At 50.1% G+C, this 16,673-nt stretch overlaps 1 protein-coding gene across 2 annotated transcripts in view; it reads left to right on the top strand.

Annotated features, from left to right (window-relative positions):
• Positions 1-299: 299 nt before the first annotated feature.
• The window catches only part of LOC144138506 (zinc finger MYND domain-containing protein 19-like), a 28,773-nt gene continuing 12,399 nt past the window's right edge, over positions 300-16,673 (top strand). The window contains exons 1-4 of one of the 2 annotated variants that reach the window (XM_077670826.1): positions 300-761; positions 10,091-10,150; positions 11,143-11,249; positions 14,005-14,239. In XM_077670826.1, coding sequence (XP_077526952.1) covers positions 678-761; positions 10,091-10,150; positions 11,143-11,249; positions 14,005-14,239 — 486 coding nt within the window. In that variant the 5' untranslated portion in view covers positions 300-677. Of the gene's footprint in view, positions 762-5,313; positions 5,585-10,090; positions 10,151-11,142; positions 11,250-14,004; positions 14,240-16,673 lie in introns of those variants that run through there. The other variant, XM_077670836.1, reaches the window with a different exon arrangement.

The following is a 16,673-nucleotide window of genomic DNA, read 5'->3' as shown; positions in this document are numbered from 1 at the left end:
TTCCTCCATTGTCGAGAACATAGAGTCAATACTCCTGGTCGAGAAATTTACGCGAGGTAACTTCTAGTTCACTCTAACGCAATCATCAGCAGAAATTTGTTCATAAAACTGCAAATTTTTACTGTTATAAAATAATTCAAGCTTAAAAATTCAAAATTATGCGTATAAGTTTTGTCTTTTGCTTAAAATGTCATTTTAAAATTTGACAATAAAGTTTAAAGTAAGTCCAGCTCTAGCTGGGAAATAACGCTCCATGCCCTTGCGCTACTGTACTTGTGCAGAACGTCGCCAGGGGGCGCTGCGGTCGCTACAGCTGCTGCCGAGTTGCTGAGCAAGCCCAGCAAGCGGCAAAGCGCAAAGCATAGGTCTCGCGCACATGTAACGTGCTAAGTTACGTGCAGAGTGAACAGCGGTGTCGCGTGCAACCTGGGACCACCACCCACCAATTTCAGTTTTCACAGGTGGACGCGCGCGAGTGCTGTGCCGGTGTGTGCACGTGAGGTTAGTGCTGGCCACATTTTGGAATCGCGTTGCCGGCCGCCTCAGTCGAACAGAACAGAAGCGGCGGCGTCCACGACTTCCGCCAGCGTCGCTCTCTCGTCGAGTGGTCGTCGGATCTCCCTAGCCAAGTGCAGCGTCCTCGGCGGCACCTATATGCCTATTCCGCGCTCGTCAAAATGAAGGACCAGGCGGGCCCGTCGGACTCGTGGGTGTCCGGCGTCAAATTGGGCATCGTCCGGCTCGGCCGAGCGGCTGGAAAGGTAAGACCCCCGCTGCCGTAAGGGAAAGTGCTTGTTGGGCGCTCTTCCGGTTTCGAGCAAATCTTCCCCTGCCCGCGCTAGACAAAGACGCGGCCACCGAGCGGCGTTTCCTTTTATTTCTTCGCGCTACTCGCCGCTGGGTGCGTTCTGAGGCCGTAAAGCCTTTCTCATTGTGTCCGAGCGATCTCTCGGGTGGACGCAGTATGAATCGCGTTCGACATGTGCTTGCTTCCCCCTTGCTTGCTCGGCCGAGTCACGCGGCGCGTGCCAGCCAGCCAAGATTACTTCAGCACTTGCCAATATATTCTCGGCACTTCTGTCGTAAGCTCCGGACGCAGTGCTTAAGCCTGGACGTTTTTTTTTTATATCTGCGTTCGTGCGTTGCGGCGAGCGCCCGTAGCGACAGCGTTCCTCGCCAGACAAGAGAGCGAGGAAAACGGAATAGAAGCAAACAGCCTCTCTCTCGGAAGGGCCGCTATTATCGTTCTCGCCGAACCGCGTTCAGGAAGTGAAAAGGAAAAGTGAACGGCGGTTCCTCGTCCCGGTTGTCTCATTTACATGCACGATTTCGCCTCGAGACTGATTCGGGCCTTTCCACTTCCTTTTCTTTCGCGCAGTTCATGGCCGTAGAGGCGCGCGTCTCGTGCCTTGTCGGTGTCCCTTTTTGCCACCCAACTCGCGAGCCAGTTTCGTCACAGAGCTTGCAAAATGGGGCTTTCGTCGAGAGCGTTCATAAAGCGCCAGGCCGACCGAGCCTTGGCGGGCTCTGGTACTTCTAGCAGACTTTGAAGAGTGTGCTGTTGAATAAAGGGACGCGCAAAAGTGTTTCGGTCCTTCAAACGCCAATCCTGCCGGTCTCGCACTCGCATATTAAACACCATGTGCGAGCGGCCGGCGGTCTGCATTCGAACGCGGGTGTTTAACTCGACCTCTGCCGAACGCGGCTGCACTGTGGAGCGTTATGCGCCCTTGGCGGTGCTTGCAAGCAGCCGTTGATAAGGAAGGTGCCGATTCGGGCGTCCAGTGGCCATCAGGCGGCAGACAATCAATGAGCCTCTGCCGTCATCGCGCGCGCTGCGGGAAGCGGTCGTTAAAACCGAGACCCCCCCCCGGCTGCGTCGGTGCTTGCGTTTGCTTTTCTCACCGCTCCGTCACCGAGGGGCTCCGTCGAGCAGCCGAGGGAAGGACCCCGACCCGAGCCTCTTTTCGCCGATCAATAGAGGCAGACCGAGCCGTTCTGCAATTCGCCTAGGTGATCGGGCCAGTTTGCTTTCTTTGTATTTTCCCCATCCCCGTGGACAGTGGCGACGGCGTTTGTTTGCTGCCGGCGAGAAAGCGGCATCGAGCGGCGGGTGAATCAGCTGGCCGGTGGTGACGGCGCAGAAGCCGACGGCTGCCTTCCTTTCCCTTCTTCGCCCTCGTCTGACCGGTCACCGGCCAACAAAAGACGGCACCCGCCGCCGCCTTCGATTGCGTTCTGTTTTCTTTCTGTCGCTGTTCGCAGCGCTCACCTCCGGTTTGCGCGCGTCTTTTCATTTATGCATGTGTCGCGGCGGCGTCTCGGGCGCGGGAGGAGGGGGCAATTTGAAAAGCGAGCCGGGCCCCCTTCTTCTCGGCCCCGTCGGTCGTGCATGCTAACAGCTGCTCGCGGCAACCACCCGTGCGGGCGGCGAAGACGCTCTCTCGTTGGGCAACCGTTGGTGCTGCCGCCTTTGTGGCGCTCGGATACCCTTGGTTTGTCGCACAAGGAGGGAGGCTTTTTTTTCTCCCTCTCGCGCTTTGACGTTGACATGGGCCTTGGGGTGGATGGAGGTCGCCCGTCGTTGCCTTCGCGAGGGTCGCGCTGCTGCTGTTCAAACCTTCCCGGGCGGCGGAACACGGAGGTTCACGTAGAGGGGGGAAAATCAGGTGGCGATCTCTCTGCGGGTGCTGTACTATCCCAGTGGCAAGACAATGCAGTCTGACAACACCGCTGGGATTATGCAACGCCTTTCGCGTCACCAGGACTTGCAGCGTGAGAAGCAGCGGATTAGCAAGGCATCGTAGTAGCACTTCTCAAGCGTGCGCGAAGTGTCAGACAAGGGCGTTCCACGTGGTGCAGCGTTTGCCTGCGACCGTGCGAGTGAGCTGCGTCTGTTGCCGAGGCCGTTGTAGCAACTTCAGTTTCAACGGGTGTCACCTTCTGACGCGCGGAAGAATCGCACTGCGCGGAACAGCCCACACACGAGCGTTTCCTTGTGTTTTGTCTCTATCGCTCCGTACTTGGGGGCCAAACAAGCTATTTTGCGCAATGCTACACTCCTGCGCTACCGTTGCGGACGGGGAGAAACGTTCTAATGCCGTCTTACAATCTTTCTTCTGAACGGAAGCGATCAAGCCCGCTACTTTTGACAAAATTGAGGCGCTTCCGCCTAGCGTTGTCGAATGGCTGTGCAATCTTGCCATTTAAGACGCTTTTCTTTGCTATCCGTCACAACGCTTTCGAGTGGTTTCGATCTCACTTCTACGTGTTTCACGCTGCTCGTTCCTGCGGCCGACGATGTCTGTCCTCGTGTTACTGCGCCTTCCCTTCATCTCTCGACCGCCTTTGGACGGCCACCTGTCGCTCGCCACGAGCTCTTCCCAAGTTACAGACGTCGGATATTTCGCTCAATGAGCCATTTATTGCGTTCTATTAAAGGGGCACTGACACAAAATTTTGAAGGCGAGATAACTTCGGAGATAGATTGGTTGGAACACATATACATCATCTGCAAAATATCAGCGGTGAATACAGCCTAGAACATATTTAAAATCAATTTTGAAGTGTGCGAAACGCAACCGAGCGGCCAGCAGAGGACCATGCGCAAGTGTAAATAAACAACATCCAAACACGTCACGAGTTTGTGTTTGCCGCTTCCGCACTGCCGGCTCGCCGCTCCAATCGGAGGGCCGGAGGGCGGAGCTTCTGCTCTCGAGAACGAACGACCCGATCGTTGGCGGCGGAGGCGCCGTGATTTCGTCAGCTCATCGGGCAGCTGGCCGCGACCAAAGTTCTACAGCGATTCCAGGCACTCTGTTTCTGTTACTGTTTATTACCATTGGATGCGGAAACGCGCCGGAGGCACGAAAAGCCCACTGAGCAAGCCGCACGGTCGCTGTGCAGGTGGCGGCCACGGCCGCGAAGTGGCCCACGCCGGCGCAGGTAGCTCGAGTGATAGCTTGTTACCGCTGCACGAAATTGTCCCCAAGTCCCGACCATGGTGGCTTACATGAGAAAGGAGTTAATGATGCCATGGCGGGTTGCATTAAAAATTGTCATCTGCACCGCTTACGAGAGCGGCACTCGAATATCCGCCGCAGTGCTAAGCCGTACACATCTGTAGGCGGACCTGTAGGCAGACCGGCCGGCTGCTCCCAGCGCGCGTCTTGCCACCCACCGTCTCGAGCGTCGCGCGTCGTTCGTTAGCCGCGGTAGCATTTGCACTCGCAGCGCCTGCGTCACATCCACGGTCGCTTTTTAATTAGGCGCCTCACGAGATCAGTACGGGGGGGCATTCGCAGAAACTGACGTCGATGCGGATTCGACAGTGCTACGGCGGCTCTGCTCTGTAACTGTGATATCCCTCCGACGGTCACGTGGTCAGCTTTGTTCACACAAAATCCACAAAATCCATCGTTTCGCGGCACTCGCTGAAACCGAAACTGCGACTGGCCGCATTGAAAATGCCTCTAATTAAACAACCGTCACACGCTGAAGCAAATTAGGTTTCTACAGGTTATAAGTAGGTCACTAGCTACTTATCGCAACAAAAAAAACAAGATGCAAAATTTTTGTGTCACTGCCCCTTTAAAATAGTAGTGATGCAGTGGCTCTGTTTCGTGAAGGTACCCGCTGCGGTGGCTCAGTGGCTAAGGCGTTGCGCTGCTGAGCACGAGGTCGCGGGTTCGATTCCCGGCCGCGGCGGCCGCTTTTCTGATGGAGGCGAAAAGCAAAAACGCCCGTGTGTACGAGATTTCGGCGCACGATAAAGATCCCCAGGTGGTCAAAATTAATCCGGAGCCCTCCACTACGGCGCGCCTCATCGCCTGCGTTGCGTCGGCGCGTTAAACCCTACAATCAATCAATAAATGTATCGTGAAGGTGACGATTGGCTGTTGCGTTCGCACCCCGCAGATAGGGGCGCAGCATAGAGCATCACAATTTCTCCGCTTGGCTGGCTGGTTTCTTAAAAAAAAAAAAAAAAAAAAGACGCTGGCTTCCCTGCCCAGGCGACTGGCACAATCCCCTCCTTGTTACTGTACCGACCACCGTTAACCGAGACAAATACACGTGGCCTAAATTTCGAATGCCGTTCTGCGGAGAGCAGCCTCCTTATCTGGAGAGCGGCCAGCCGCCGTCAGGCTATCAGCGCGTTGCCGGCCGATCGTGCTCGCGGGGGTCCGCAGCCGGCGACCGCTGATAAGCGAACAAGGGGAGCAGTTCGGTGCTGTGCGGACCGGATTAAACGATGACCTCTGCCGCGGATAGCTCGTCCGTCAGTGTTTGTGCCCCCCCCCCCCCCCCCCCCCTTCCTTCTTCTCCGCGTGGGCAGCGGCTGGCACTTTGATCCCTGGCGCGCCGGTTTTTGTTACCGCCAGTTCTGCGCCCGCGTTTCGCCGCCAGACTTCCGGAATTCGTAGCACACCAGCCTCGCCCCGCGCCGCGGTCGCCGCTGTCTCGGCCCCGCGCGGCGGCGGCGGCGTCCCCTTTCCCGCTGGACATGCCGCTTGCGAGGCACGTCCGATGCTCCTGTTGCCACCACCCCAGCAGTCTCTTCTGCAACGGTCCCACGGTGTCGAAGGTAGTACTCGGTAGTGCAGAGGTGACTCCCACGCAAGCACAGTGACCCCTTTCTTTTCCTTCCCTGCCATACGGCACAGGAGATAGCGCACTCCTTTCTGCATTGCGCACGCTTCGACCCCCTATTTTGTCGAGCATTGCGGTGTCATTACCGAATTTCATTGCGACTAAAATGACATGCTCAGCATTGGTTTGGTGTCCCTTTAATACAGTGGCAAAACAGGCAAGACGCAGAATTAGGGATCGGTTGTCACCTTGCCCACCCTTCTCACCTGGCCAATGAGCAGCGTGGATGGACCCCAGCGCACTGTGCGCGCTGAATTTGGAGGCTTTTTGCAGAAGGCCAGGGATTGTTCTGTAACGTTCTTGGCAGCTCCTCCGACTGGTGCCCAAGTGTGAATGCGACTTCTAATGCAACTACTGCTCCATGAAAAGTTACATTTGGAAGTCTTGTGCCTGAAGCGGTGGCTGTAAAATTTGCTGTGCCCTCAGTATGTGGCCAGCCAACAGTGGTTTGGTATGGGGGCTAATGTCTGAAATTTAAATGCTTTTGGTATTGATTACTATTCATTTTTTATCATTTCAGAGTGATACTGTATCACTCATCATGAAAATGCATTGAACATGGATTCAAAGGGGTATTTCATTGCCTGTTATAAAATATATGGCTGACATTCAGGAGAACTGCTAGAAAACATGCATCTTTTCTCTTTTTGATTACATAAGTACAAACCCATACAACGTGTGTTGTGTTAATTAAAATACGCTGGTACTCTCAGTTATGGACCTGTATTCTGACTCAAGTATGCCTGAAGTTTCCTTTGTTCTACAAAAACAACCCTTTCCGCTACTGGGAACAGGGTTGCACACGAAGTTCGTCCAACCCTGTAAAACCGTAAACCCATCCCTTGTGAAATCCCCGTCAAACCAAATGCCCAACCGTTGATGGACCACAGCCCAACCCTTTTTCTGCAAATGGTGTGGCGCAGACGAGTGCATTGGCATGTGTTTGCCTACAGCTCGTTTTGCCTGTCTTTGTCGCGAGGCACGCGGAAGCAGTCTGGCGGGAGGTGCATCAAATTTCCAATTGTTTTGTTGTTGTTGTTGTTTTCAATTCGGTCCTTTTTTATGCAAATTTTATTTCCTCAGTCAGTTAGCTCAGTCCCATGGTGCTGGCCGGTTTTTGATTACCGACTCTAATTTCTTGCCATTCTTTTTTTTTTTTTTGCGCTTGTGTAAAAAAAAAATGCGGACTAAGTGTAGTCTCAGCCCCGGGCACGCATGATGCCAGCTGCAGGCGAGGAGGGTTTTTGCTCACAGTGCCAACAGCAACACCGACGACGACACGAGTCAGCTAATACTAGCTTCGCTTGAATAACGTGGACATGTGTTGGCAGCAGTTTTATACCCCTGCTACACTGGCGTCTCGAATGCCTTCGAACCGAATGCCATTTGACTCGGATGCGAAGTTGTGCTGCTCCAGTGGATTTTAGAATGGTATTCGGCTCAACTGACACGAGTTGAATGAGCAGCCTGAGAGACCATCGGGGCTCTCAAAGGCCGTTTCAGGCCCTCTCGCACACATCGTTTCATGTTGGCATTATCAAATGCATTACTGGCATACTATTGTGGGACTTCGTTTACTTTCCATTCACTTAAATCATGATATCAAGATGTAATAATTCCATACTCTCAGCACCAGTGGGGCCAGACAGCTCAAAACATGCACCCAAAAGTATTAAAAACAACTTGATTGCGATCAGAGTTAAGCAAAAACAGTGTCAAAACTTGTGTTATTTATGATTTGATATCTTTTTACTGCCAAAGACTGCTGCTAAATTTCATTGTTGCATTACCGTGTGAAAAACAGAACTCGACGGCAGCAGTGCCATGCATCATGGTGAGCGATTTTTTTGAAGCTTTCAAATGCCATTGAAATTGTAATGGAGCATGGCGGATTCCAAATGGCGTTCGTTCGGAGCCCGTCATTTGAGTCGAATCGGTTTTATTGCATTTGAAACACCAGTGTAGCAGGTGTATTAGTGGTTTGGAATGGTCTTGCCTATATAAACTTGGTGTTCAAGCATTCATTCTTTTTTTGTGTGTGTGGGTGAATCAAGTGACAGAGCAAAATTTTTGCATGTAGGTAGCCCAAGAAATGATGTCATCTTTAAAGACCCCTAATGCTCACAGTCCCCCTTTATTCTTACCAATTCCACAAGTTGAAGAATGCACAAGTTTAGTGCTGCGCGAAAAGTTAGAACAAAGTATTTGTTTTTGTGAGTACTTGTTGCTGCTGCTGCAGTATCTGCAAGCTTTCAATGAAGTCTCTTGAGAAGGTTGCCTTAAAAGTATGCATTTCCACATGACATGAGCATGGTCTTCAAGCAGGGGGATGCAGGCAACCTTGCACCACACATCGCGGAGCGGTACAGCATGCAGTAATTCATCATCATCATCACCAGCCTGTCTACGCCCACTGCAGGGCAAAGGCCTCTCCCATTATTCTCCAATTACCTCGGTCCTGTGCCAACTGTGACCAATTTATCCCCGCAAACTTCTTGATCTCATCTGCCCATCTAACTTTCTGCCGCCCCCTGCAGCGCTTGCCTTCTCTAGGGATCCACTCTGTTACCCTTAATGACCAGCGGTTATCTTGCCTTCGCATTACATGCCCTGCCCAAGTCCATTTCTTCTTCTTAATTTCTACTAATATGTCTTTAACACCAGTTTGCTCCCATAAATAAGAAGTCCCCAACGCAGTTTGGAGTCTTTGCTCTCTGTAATAGAAATCGACATGTAAACCAAAATGGGCCTCCTCACTGTTGGCTATGTATAACTTCCCATCTTTTCATTGGCATGTCCACTCATCCTCCTCTGCAAGCCATTACCCGTAGCATTTGTGAAGTTTGCACCTGCATGCACACAGTTCTGCAGGGTTCACTCTGTTAGTGGTATGCCATGTGGAACAGGGCTTGCTGGGAAAAATCTAAACAGTGGTTTTGCAGTGTTAGGGGCATGCGGTGGAGAGGGGTTTGCGGGTGTTGTGCTACACTGCGACCTGCTGAACAGCTACACTCTTGTCGTGGCATCTGTATTCTTATCACCTGACATAAATTGCAAGGTCAGGTAGAGCTTCGTTGGATGAACTTTGTGCCTGGGTGATTCGAATGTCGCATGCACTCACTTAGTGCGGAAAGAAAGCCTTGTTCCACAATGAAGGGGCCCGATTTGGCAAGCATAACGGTGGTGCATGCACACAGATGCTAATTCCCCACTGATCGCCACCAAAACTATTATCCCAAGCTTCTGAACTGTCCACGCGACAGAGAGCCTGCAAAAAACAAAAACAAATAAAATAGCTGTTACAGAACACCAAGCTAGGAGACCAGGGAGATCTATTGAACAGGTTCAGTGCATGAAATCCGGCTCACGTTTGAAGACAATGATGCTTATAGATTTACTCCCCAAGTTGGGAGTTTTGTTTGAGATGCATGATGCTTTTTGTGCGGGCCTTTTCTTAGGTCTTCCCATTGCAAGCTTCTAATGCGGTCAGTTCGTAGCAGGTGTCGGCAAGTAGGGAACGCCTGCAGGCAGTGTTATCACTCACGGTCTGTTCATGTCGTAAATTTGAATTCTGATACTGCGAAAGTAGTTTAGACTGGTCGAAGGCTGCTTGTTGTTTTTGTTGTCCAAGACTGGATTTTTAAAGCCATTTATACTTAACCATAATGCTGCGCCGTGCTTGCGATATTTTTGCTAAAAGCCTATAGTTGCTGCTTCGTATCGTGGCTCAAACTGAAGCCTGGCGCCAAGCTGATGGAGCTGAATTCCTCTAAAATATCTGCCGAAATTCAGAGAATTGTCTACTAATGCGTAGCATTCTTCTGCTGCTTGTCTAGAGTTAGAGTTCTTTACGGCCAAATTTTTTGGTTTTTCTAAATTTTGTCCTACTAATTACGTCCACTTAGCTTCTATAACGATCACAGGTGTTACTTCTGCCAAATGTGCACTTTTGTGTTAATGAAGGGCATTTCACAGGTCGCCATTTTCCGTTTTTTCTATTTTTCTCATTTTTGGGTTTTCACAATTCTGACCAATTACCTCCATTTAAGCTATTATAACGATTACAGGTGAAAATTTCGCCAAATCTTCATTTTTGGGGAAATGCAGGGTGTTACACTGTCCTGGCTATGGGGCTACTCGGCAGATAATGCTACGCATTAAAAAGACTAGCCACGACAGGCACCTCCTGAAGTGTCCGTGAAAAGCGCTGGATGTTGCCATTTGACTCTGAACACGACAGCTGCGTGCCTCTGTCTTTATTCGTGAAGCCCAGCGTTGTGTGCTTGCCGAAGAAGCTGCTGCGAGCGAGCAGCGTTCAATGTCCGCCCTTGGGCCACCTGTTTTTCGATGTGGAAGTGAGGTGACTGCAGGTGTGATGGGGCTCCCTTTGTCTGCCAAGGGCTGCAGTAATGTTTCTCCGTGTGTTCCCCCCTCTGCACAGATCAAGTACACTCTGCTGGATGAACGAGACATCACGCTGGTCCACGAGTATTCCTTTGAGGTGAATCACAGTGTGACTTGCTGGGGCTGCATGCGGTCATCAATCAAATGTATTTTGTGTGGGGGATAAGTGGAAATTTTCCAAAGGTATTGGCGACGAGTGTTATGCTACAAAGGGCTTGGTGGGCACAGTTTCCTAATTTTCTTTTGTAGCTATGAGCAGCCTCCTCGCGTGTAATTTTACAAAAAGCAAGGGATTAGTTTCAGTTGGGCCTACTGTGTGGCTCATGACATCTGTTAGCGAAGAAGCTCGCTGTGTACCAGGAGAGAAGAAAAAAATTGAAGAGCATTGTGTGAGGTATTGGTGGGTGGAGCTTCATCCCATGAGAGCATTGCCCTACGGAAAATGTGTGGAAAGGCCCAGTTTTGACAAGGGCAATAAGAAGCAAACAAAAAAAGATGCTTTACACTTTTTCTAGTCCAGCTGTTCTCTCTGAAACTGCTGGAGTCTTTGGATGACAGCTGTATAATATTTTAATGCATTAGCTTGAGGGTAAAAGTTTTGCGTTGCTGTTCTATGACTTGTGTACTTTTTATTGGGGACATTTTTTTATTTCTCTTGTTGTGCGGCCAGTGTTGTGTTACGGCTAACATTTGGGTGGGCATTGTTCGTCATGATTTAATGCAACTAGTGCTCAGTTAGCACATAGAGGCATAGAAGCACATATATTTGTGAACATTTATTTGCCTGACGTGAACCTACAAACACAGCCATCATTGGCAGACAACACCCTAAGCTTGCTTTCACGTTTGTTTATGGCAGAGGCAGGTTACGTGCCAACTGTGTGGTTTGCTACCACTCAAGAAACATGCTTGGCTATATATTATCCGCTTATTACTGCAGTGCATCATAGCTGGAGCATTGTGCGCTAGGACCCAGATTGGAGCTGTGCTCCAGCTAGCTTGTTTCTGTGTCTTAGCCCCAGCCAGTGGCTGTGGAAGTTTGCCCGGTATTTTTCATTCATCGAAAGTTTTTCTGGTGTGTTCTTCCAGGCCCGTGTGGAAGTGGACAAGGATGGGAACGGTGCGCAGATCTTTGCCTATGCCTACGAGATGAACCAGAGCAAGAGCACTGGCCAATACCTCCACGAACTGCTCTGGTGCGTTGAGGTCACCAAGGAGACATGGGCTCCTTTTTCTCTTCTGTTAGTGTGTAGGCGGTGTTTTTTTTTTTTTTTTTCTTTCTTTCATGGTTTCAGGCAAAGACTAGAATGGCTATTTTGTCGGGCTGTCTAACCTGGTGTGGCAGAATGGGTGCATAATATGGTAATACTGGGGAACTGTTTGAAGGGGAGGAAGAAGTGCGAAACTAAGCAGAAAATGTGCAAACCTTCAGCTCAATAGTTTTTTTTTTTTTTTTTTGCAGTGATGTACTTTTAGGTGCTGCATATGAACTGCAGTACAAGTAAACATTTTTTTTTTACCTGCTTTGATTTAGAGGAATGTGTTAACTTTTCGAGGTTCTGGTCAAACCCCGCAAGAAATGAAATCACCAGGGAAGGATTTCTGTTTGTTTTTGCAAGAATTTCGCCGTCGCGAAAGTGCAACCGCACAAAAAAGTTGCCCCTGAGAAACAAAAAAATTGGCGTAAAAAATCTCTTACTGTATTCACTTGATGGCAATATGCACCCAGGCTTCCACTGCACAGAAGAGTGTCAATTTTTACCTGGTAGGGCAGCCCTCAACAGTCTCGAATCACACCTTACCGTGTGAATACACAACCTACAACTGGGGCCCAAAAGTTTGTGGGGGGGAAAAAAATTCAGTGCATGTCTCAAAACGGCCATTTTTTTTGTAATCTATAAATACTTAATAGGGACAGGACGGAGCAGAACAGAAAGATGATGGGTGTAACATTAAGGGAAAAGGAGAGAGTAAAGTGGGTCAGGGAACAAGCGCGTGTTAAGGGCATATTAGTAGAAATTAAGAAGAAATGGCTGGGGGCAGGGGCGAAAGCAAGGTCATTACTGTCATTAAGGTCATTAAGGGTATTGTTGGTCATTAAGGGTAACAGTGCTGTGGATCGCTAGAGGAGGCAAGCGTGGCAGGGGGTGGCAGAAGGGTAGATGGGCAGATGAGGTAAAGAAGTTTGCGGGGATAAATTGGTCGCAGTTAGCACAGGATCGGGGTATGTAATTGGAGATCCATGGGAGAGGTCTTTGCCCTGCTGTGGGCGTAGACGGGCTTACGATGAAATAGGGACCACACTGCGCAGTGTTTTGTTAACTGTTCTTTCTCCTGTGTGAGGGCATAGCAGGGTTGCTTGCTCGGTGGTTTTATTGCCCTTAATCAGTGCACCAATAACTCGTTCAGAAGTCCGGCACCTTGGCCTGCGATCTTAATGCCCTTGCAGGTAACACACACATGCACTGCTTGGAAACACAAGGAAAGTGCTTAGTTGCCCAAGTTTAGTGCTGTAGCTGCTTTCTTTTGTGAGGAACAGAAACGGCCTTTCTGCATTCATATTTGTAGTGTGCATGTGACTACATGGGTTTTTTTTTTGCATTGTAATATAGACTACATAAGGTGAAAATATGCAAGACTTGATTGCCCTGCAGCCCCAGCAATAGGCACTCACTAGTGTGGTTTCGCTTCCCCATCGAATGCTTAAATGCAGCCACCAGCTCCAGACTACATTGCCTGCTGTGAGAAAAAATTGTCGGATCACTGCTTGTCGACGCAAATTTGCCTGGGTTGTTTAATGAGCATTTTGAGCTATTTCAACACTGTTGGGCAATTAGCTGGTTCATGCACAGGAAACATTGGTGGTCGCTACCTCGAAACCTTTGTTATGGGCATGTGACTGAACGCTAAAGACGTTGCATAGTTGAGGGAGGCCAAATGGATTGGATCTTACAGGTCTTCGGTGGAGACACAAACATTTCAATGGTCTGAGAATTGTTATTCAGTGTTGGGGTGTTATCTTGAAACTTGCACATTGTTGTAGCCGCAGTGCGGCGTGTTTAACGTAGCTTGAATTACAGGGTAGAATTGAAGATGTATAATTTCCAAGCAACAGAGTTTGTAATAGTCATTCAGGACAGTGTGGGCAACCTCGCTCTATTTTTGCATTTTGATCAGTTAAGAAATTATTTAAAAGATAAAATTAGGTTTTATTCCAGAATAAAATTTTCAGTTACAAGCTGTAAAGCATAAAAGGTGGATGCAGAAGTTGGTGTCATCCCAAAGAGCTGTGAAAAGGAAGGCTTTGGGATGCATCATTGATAGGAACTATGTTCAACAGATAAAAGGTGCAAGGAAGAGTGTGGCTTCCAAGGGGTGCAAAGAGCAGCAAAGGGAGCTGGAGAACTAGGGGCTTTGGTGAGGCAGTTGAGAAAGTTTGGGGACAAGGAATAAATCCAATTGGAAGGGCCCGGAGGAGCCTTGGTTCCTGCAGTGGGTGTCCATTGATTGGTGGGGTTTGTAATCACTTCATTGCAAGCTTGGCACGTGAAAGAACACCCCTTTCTAAGTCTCAAAGGAGCCCAATTTGTCCAAGTTAATTTCTCACCGTGTGCCACTGTAATAGTGGAGGTATTGCTTGCATGCACAAACACCACGAGTTGAGGCTCAAAAGGGGAGAGACACGCGCAACTTGCGGTTTGTGAGTGCTCATTCGATCAAAGCATGGCTCAGCTTGGGGAAAGGGTAGTCTTGATTCTGATCACTTATTTTGTGTGCGGACATTTTATACACGAAGGGTTCAAAAGTGCCCCTCTGTACCCTCTGCGTAAATGTGCCCGAAAAGGAAGGGATGCCTGTCTGGAGGAGGAAGGGGGACCATAATGGTGGCCCTTAAGGAGCAGAGCTGTGCATGGCCACCCCCGCAATCGCTCTGGGTGTCCTGTCCTGCAGGGAGCGGCACTATGGGGGGGTGGCCCCTGGCTTCCTGGTGGTGCACCGCAACGGGGTGACCATGGACAACCGGCTGGAGAACCTGGGCCTGGTGGCTGCCGCCCACTCGGCCGCCTGCCCGGTGGCTGAGCCACCCAGCCTGGACACGGCCGAGGCGCAGCCGAGCAAGCAGCGCGAGCAGTCGCTCTACTGGGCGGCCATCCAGCAGCTGCCGCCCGAGCACCTGGTCGAGGAGGTGGGTGCTTCTTTGTTGGCCGCACGACAGAACAGCACACCCGAGTTCCGGTACACCGTAGAAACTGTCGTGTAATGCGACGATTCTTGTTCTCGCTTCTAGCGAGTTGCCTTTGCCTCTGAACAATTTTCAACTCGCATTGGGTACACTGGAACACCATTCCACCCAGCTTCAGTGTAGCCAAGCGGTCGCCAATATTGCATTCTCTGGGGGTGCACCATTTCGAGCAGACATGTCATGTGAACTGCCACCCAAGTGTCGCGTGGCATTGCCTTCTCGCAAGACTGCAGCAGCACAGTATTGGACCTGCGAAAGCAACTCCCAGCTGCTTTTGAAAGGAAGTAATCTTGCCTACCGGGAGCATTGGCAGAAGAATGCATGGACGCAGTTATCGTGCAGAGTGAGGGCCACTTCTGCACAGTGTTATCTTGGCCCCTGTCTCACTTCCTGCTGCGTGGGAGCATGGCCGATATGCGCTTATCTCCAGGCATACTGCAGGCAACTGCTGTCAACAATTTCGCAAAAAAGAGAATGTTAGCTGGTCGTACTGCTACTGTCAGTCATGATACATTCATGTTTTTTTTTTTACGAAATACTATTATTGGTAAAACGCAATTATCACCAAATGTTTGTCCTACCAAAGTTTGTGAATTGGGTAAAATCCCAGTCTTCGTGAAAATTTGCCGTCAACATAAATTTTTGCAGTTGCAAATTGGGACTGCAGCTTGGAACAATTATTCTGGGGCAGAAGAAAAAATTCTGTGTTAGTGACAGTATGTTGTATGAACCCAGAATGCTAAGTGTCCTTGTGCACAAGTTATTTTTCAGCAAAGAGGGAATTGATGCACTGGTACCGTATAAGTCGGAATATAGGTCGAGGCTTTTTCCGAAAAAAATTGCCGAGAAGTCACCCCTCAACTTATATTCCCTTCACTGACATGTCAGTTATCATCTGGCAACCCGGGGCAGCCCATGGAGCCAGTCAAACCGCTTAGGCACCATCGCCACCGCCATCAATTGAACACGCCGCCGCCATCTTCTTTTGTTTCCTTCACGCTTTGCTCTATGTCGGTAAACGTGTGTGTACTATTTTGCGCTCGCTAAAAGGAGCTCGCCGCCAATTCACCGCAGTGTTCAAAAGAAAGGCGATAGAGTATGCCAAAGCCAATGGCAACATGGCGGCACAGCGCGAGTTCGGCGTCACCGAGAAAAGTGTTCGTTACTGGCGTAAGCAGAAGGGCCAGCTCGCGTCTTGCAATGGTCGCACGACCTAGTTCCGTGGACGCCGGGCTGTGCACCCGGAATTGGAGGACAAGGTGGCTGCGTTTGTGCGCGAGCATCGTGAAAGGTCTCTGCCAGTGACGAAGTGATTCGCTGCAAGGCTGTAGATGCTCGCCAGGCCGGACTCTCTAGGGAGCAGTTCAAGGGCTCCGCATCTTGGGTCCGTCGCTTCATGCGGCGGGTGGGCTTTGCCCTTTGCCGAAGGACATCGATTTGTCAAAAGCTCCCTGAAGAGTATGACAAGAAGCTAGCCAGCTTTCAACACTTCATCATCAGTCTCCGCCGAGACCACGACTACCGTATAATGCGGAATATAGGTCGAGGCGGAATATAGGTCGACCCCCTTACCTTGTAGCCGAAAAATGCCAAAAAAATAATTAGGTAACAATCATGTTTTTATTGAGACTATAACTTGTTTCGTCTCAGATTACTCATTTAAAACTGTCTGAAGTATCGTCGGACGACTGCTTCTGGCTCGCTGTCGTCCACACAGCAGGTCGTCTTGGGTGCAGTCCAGGCACTTCTTAAACACTCGCAAGACAATGTCATCGTGAAGCGAGGGCAAAGCATGGGACACTCGTGTGCAGACCGGAGCGACAGCCAGTCTGTGCAGGCGATCAGCAAACATCTTGGGGTATCCATTTGTAGAGACATCGCACGACGCTAGCGGACAAAATTTGCCCCTTTTGTAGAGCAGCACAGCTGCACAGAGCAGCGCCCATGAAATGATGCCTTCCGAGCGTTGCATACCCAGAGCTGCCCCTTCAGCTAACGCCGCTAGCAATACTTCTTTTGGTGCTTCCGAACTGGCGCAAGGCGGACACGTCATTGGCCTTGGAAAACCCCCAACTTTTCTTTTAAATGCTGCTGTGAACTCGCACCAAGTGCCTAAACTCATTTTGAGCAAGAAGAAAATAGCACGGTTTCAATCGCCGACAGTGAGAGAAGCAACAAAAAAAGATGGCGTCACATACGATTGATGGTGGTGGCGATGGTGCCCTTGCGGTGTGGATGGGCTCAATGGGCTGCCCGGTCGCCACATGACAACTGCCAGTGACTGCAATATAGGTCGAGGGGTGACTTTTCGGCACATTTTTCTGTAAAAAATCTCGACCTATATTCCGCATTATACGGTATATGCGACATGCCGTCG

The sequence above is a fragment of the Haemaphysalis longicornis genome, unplaced genomic scaffold, assembly GCF_048455015.1.
Source record: "Haemaphysalis longicornis isolate Haplotype H1 unplaced genomic scaffold, Haemaphysalis longicornis Haplotype H1 scaffold_1, whole genome shotgun sequence".
Lineage (NCBI taxonomy): Eukaryota > Metazoa > Arthropoda > Arachnida > Ixodida > Ixodidae > Haemaphysalis > Haemaphysalis longicornis.
This window is presented reverse-complemented; position numbering and strand designations above follow the sequence as displayed.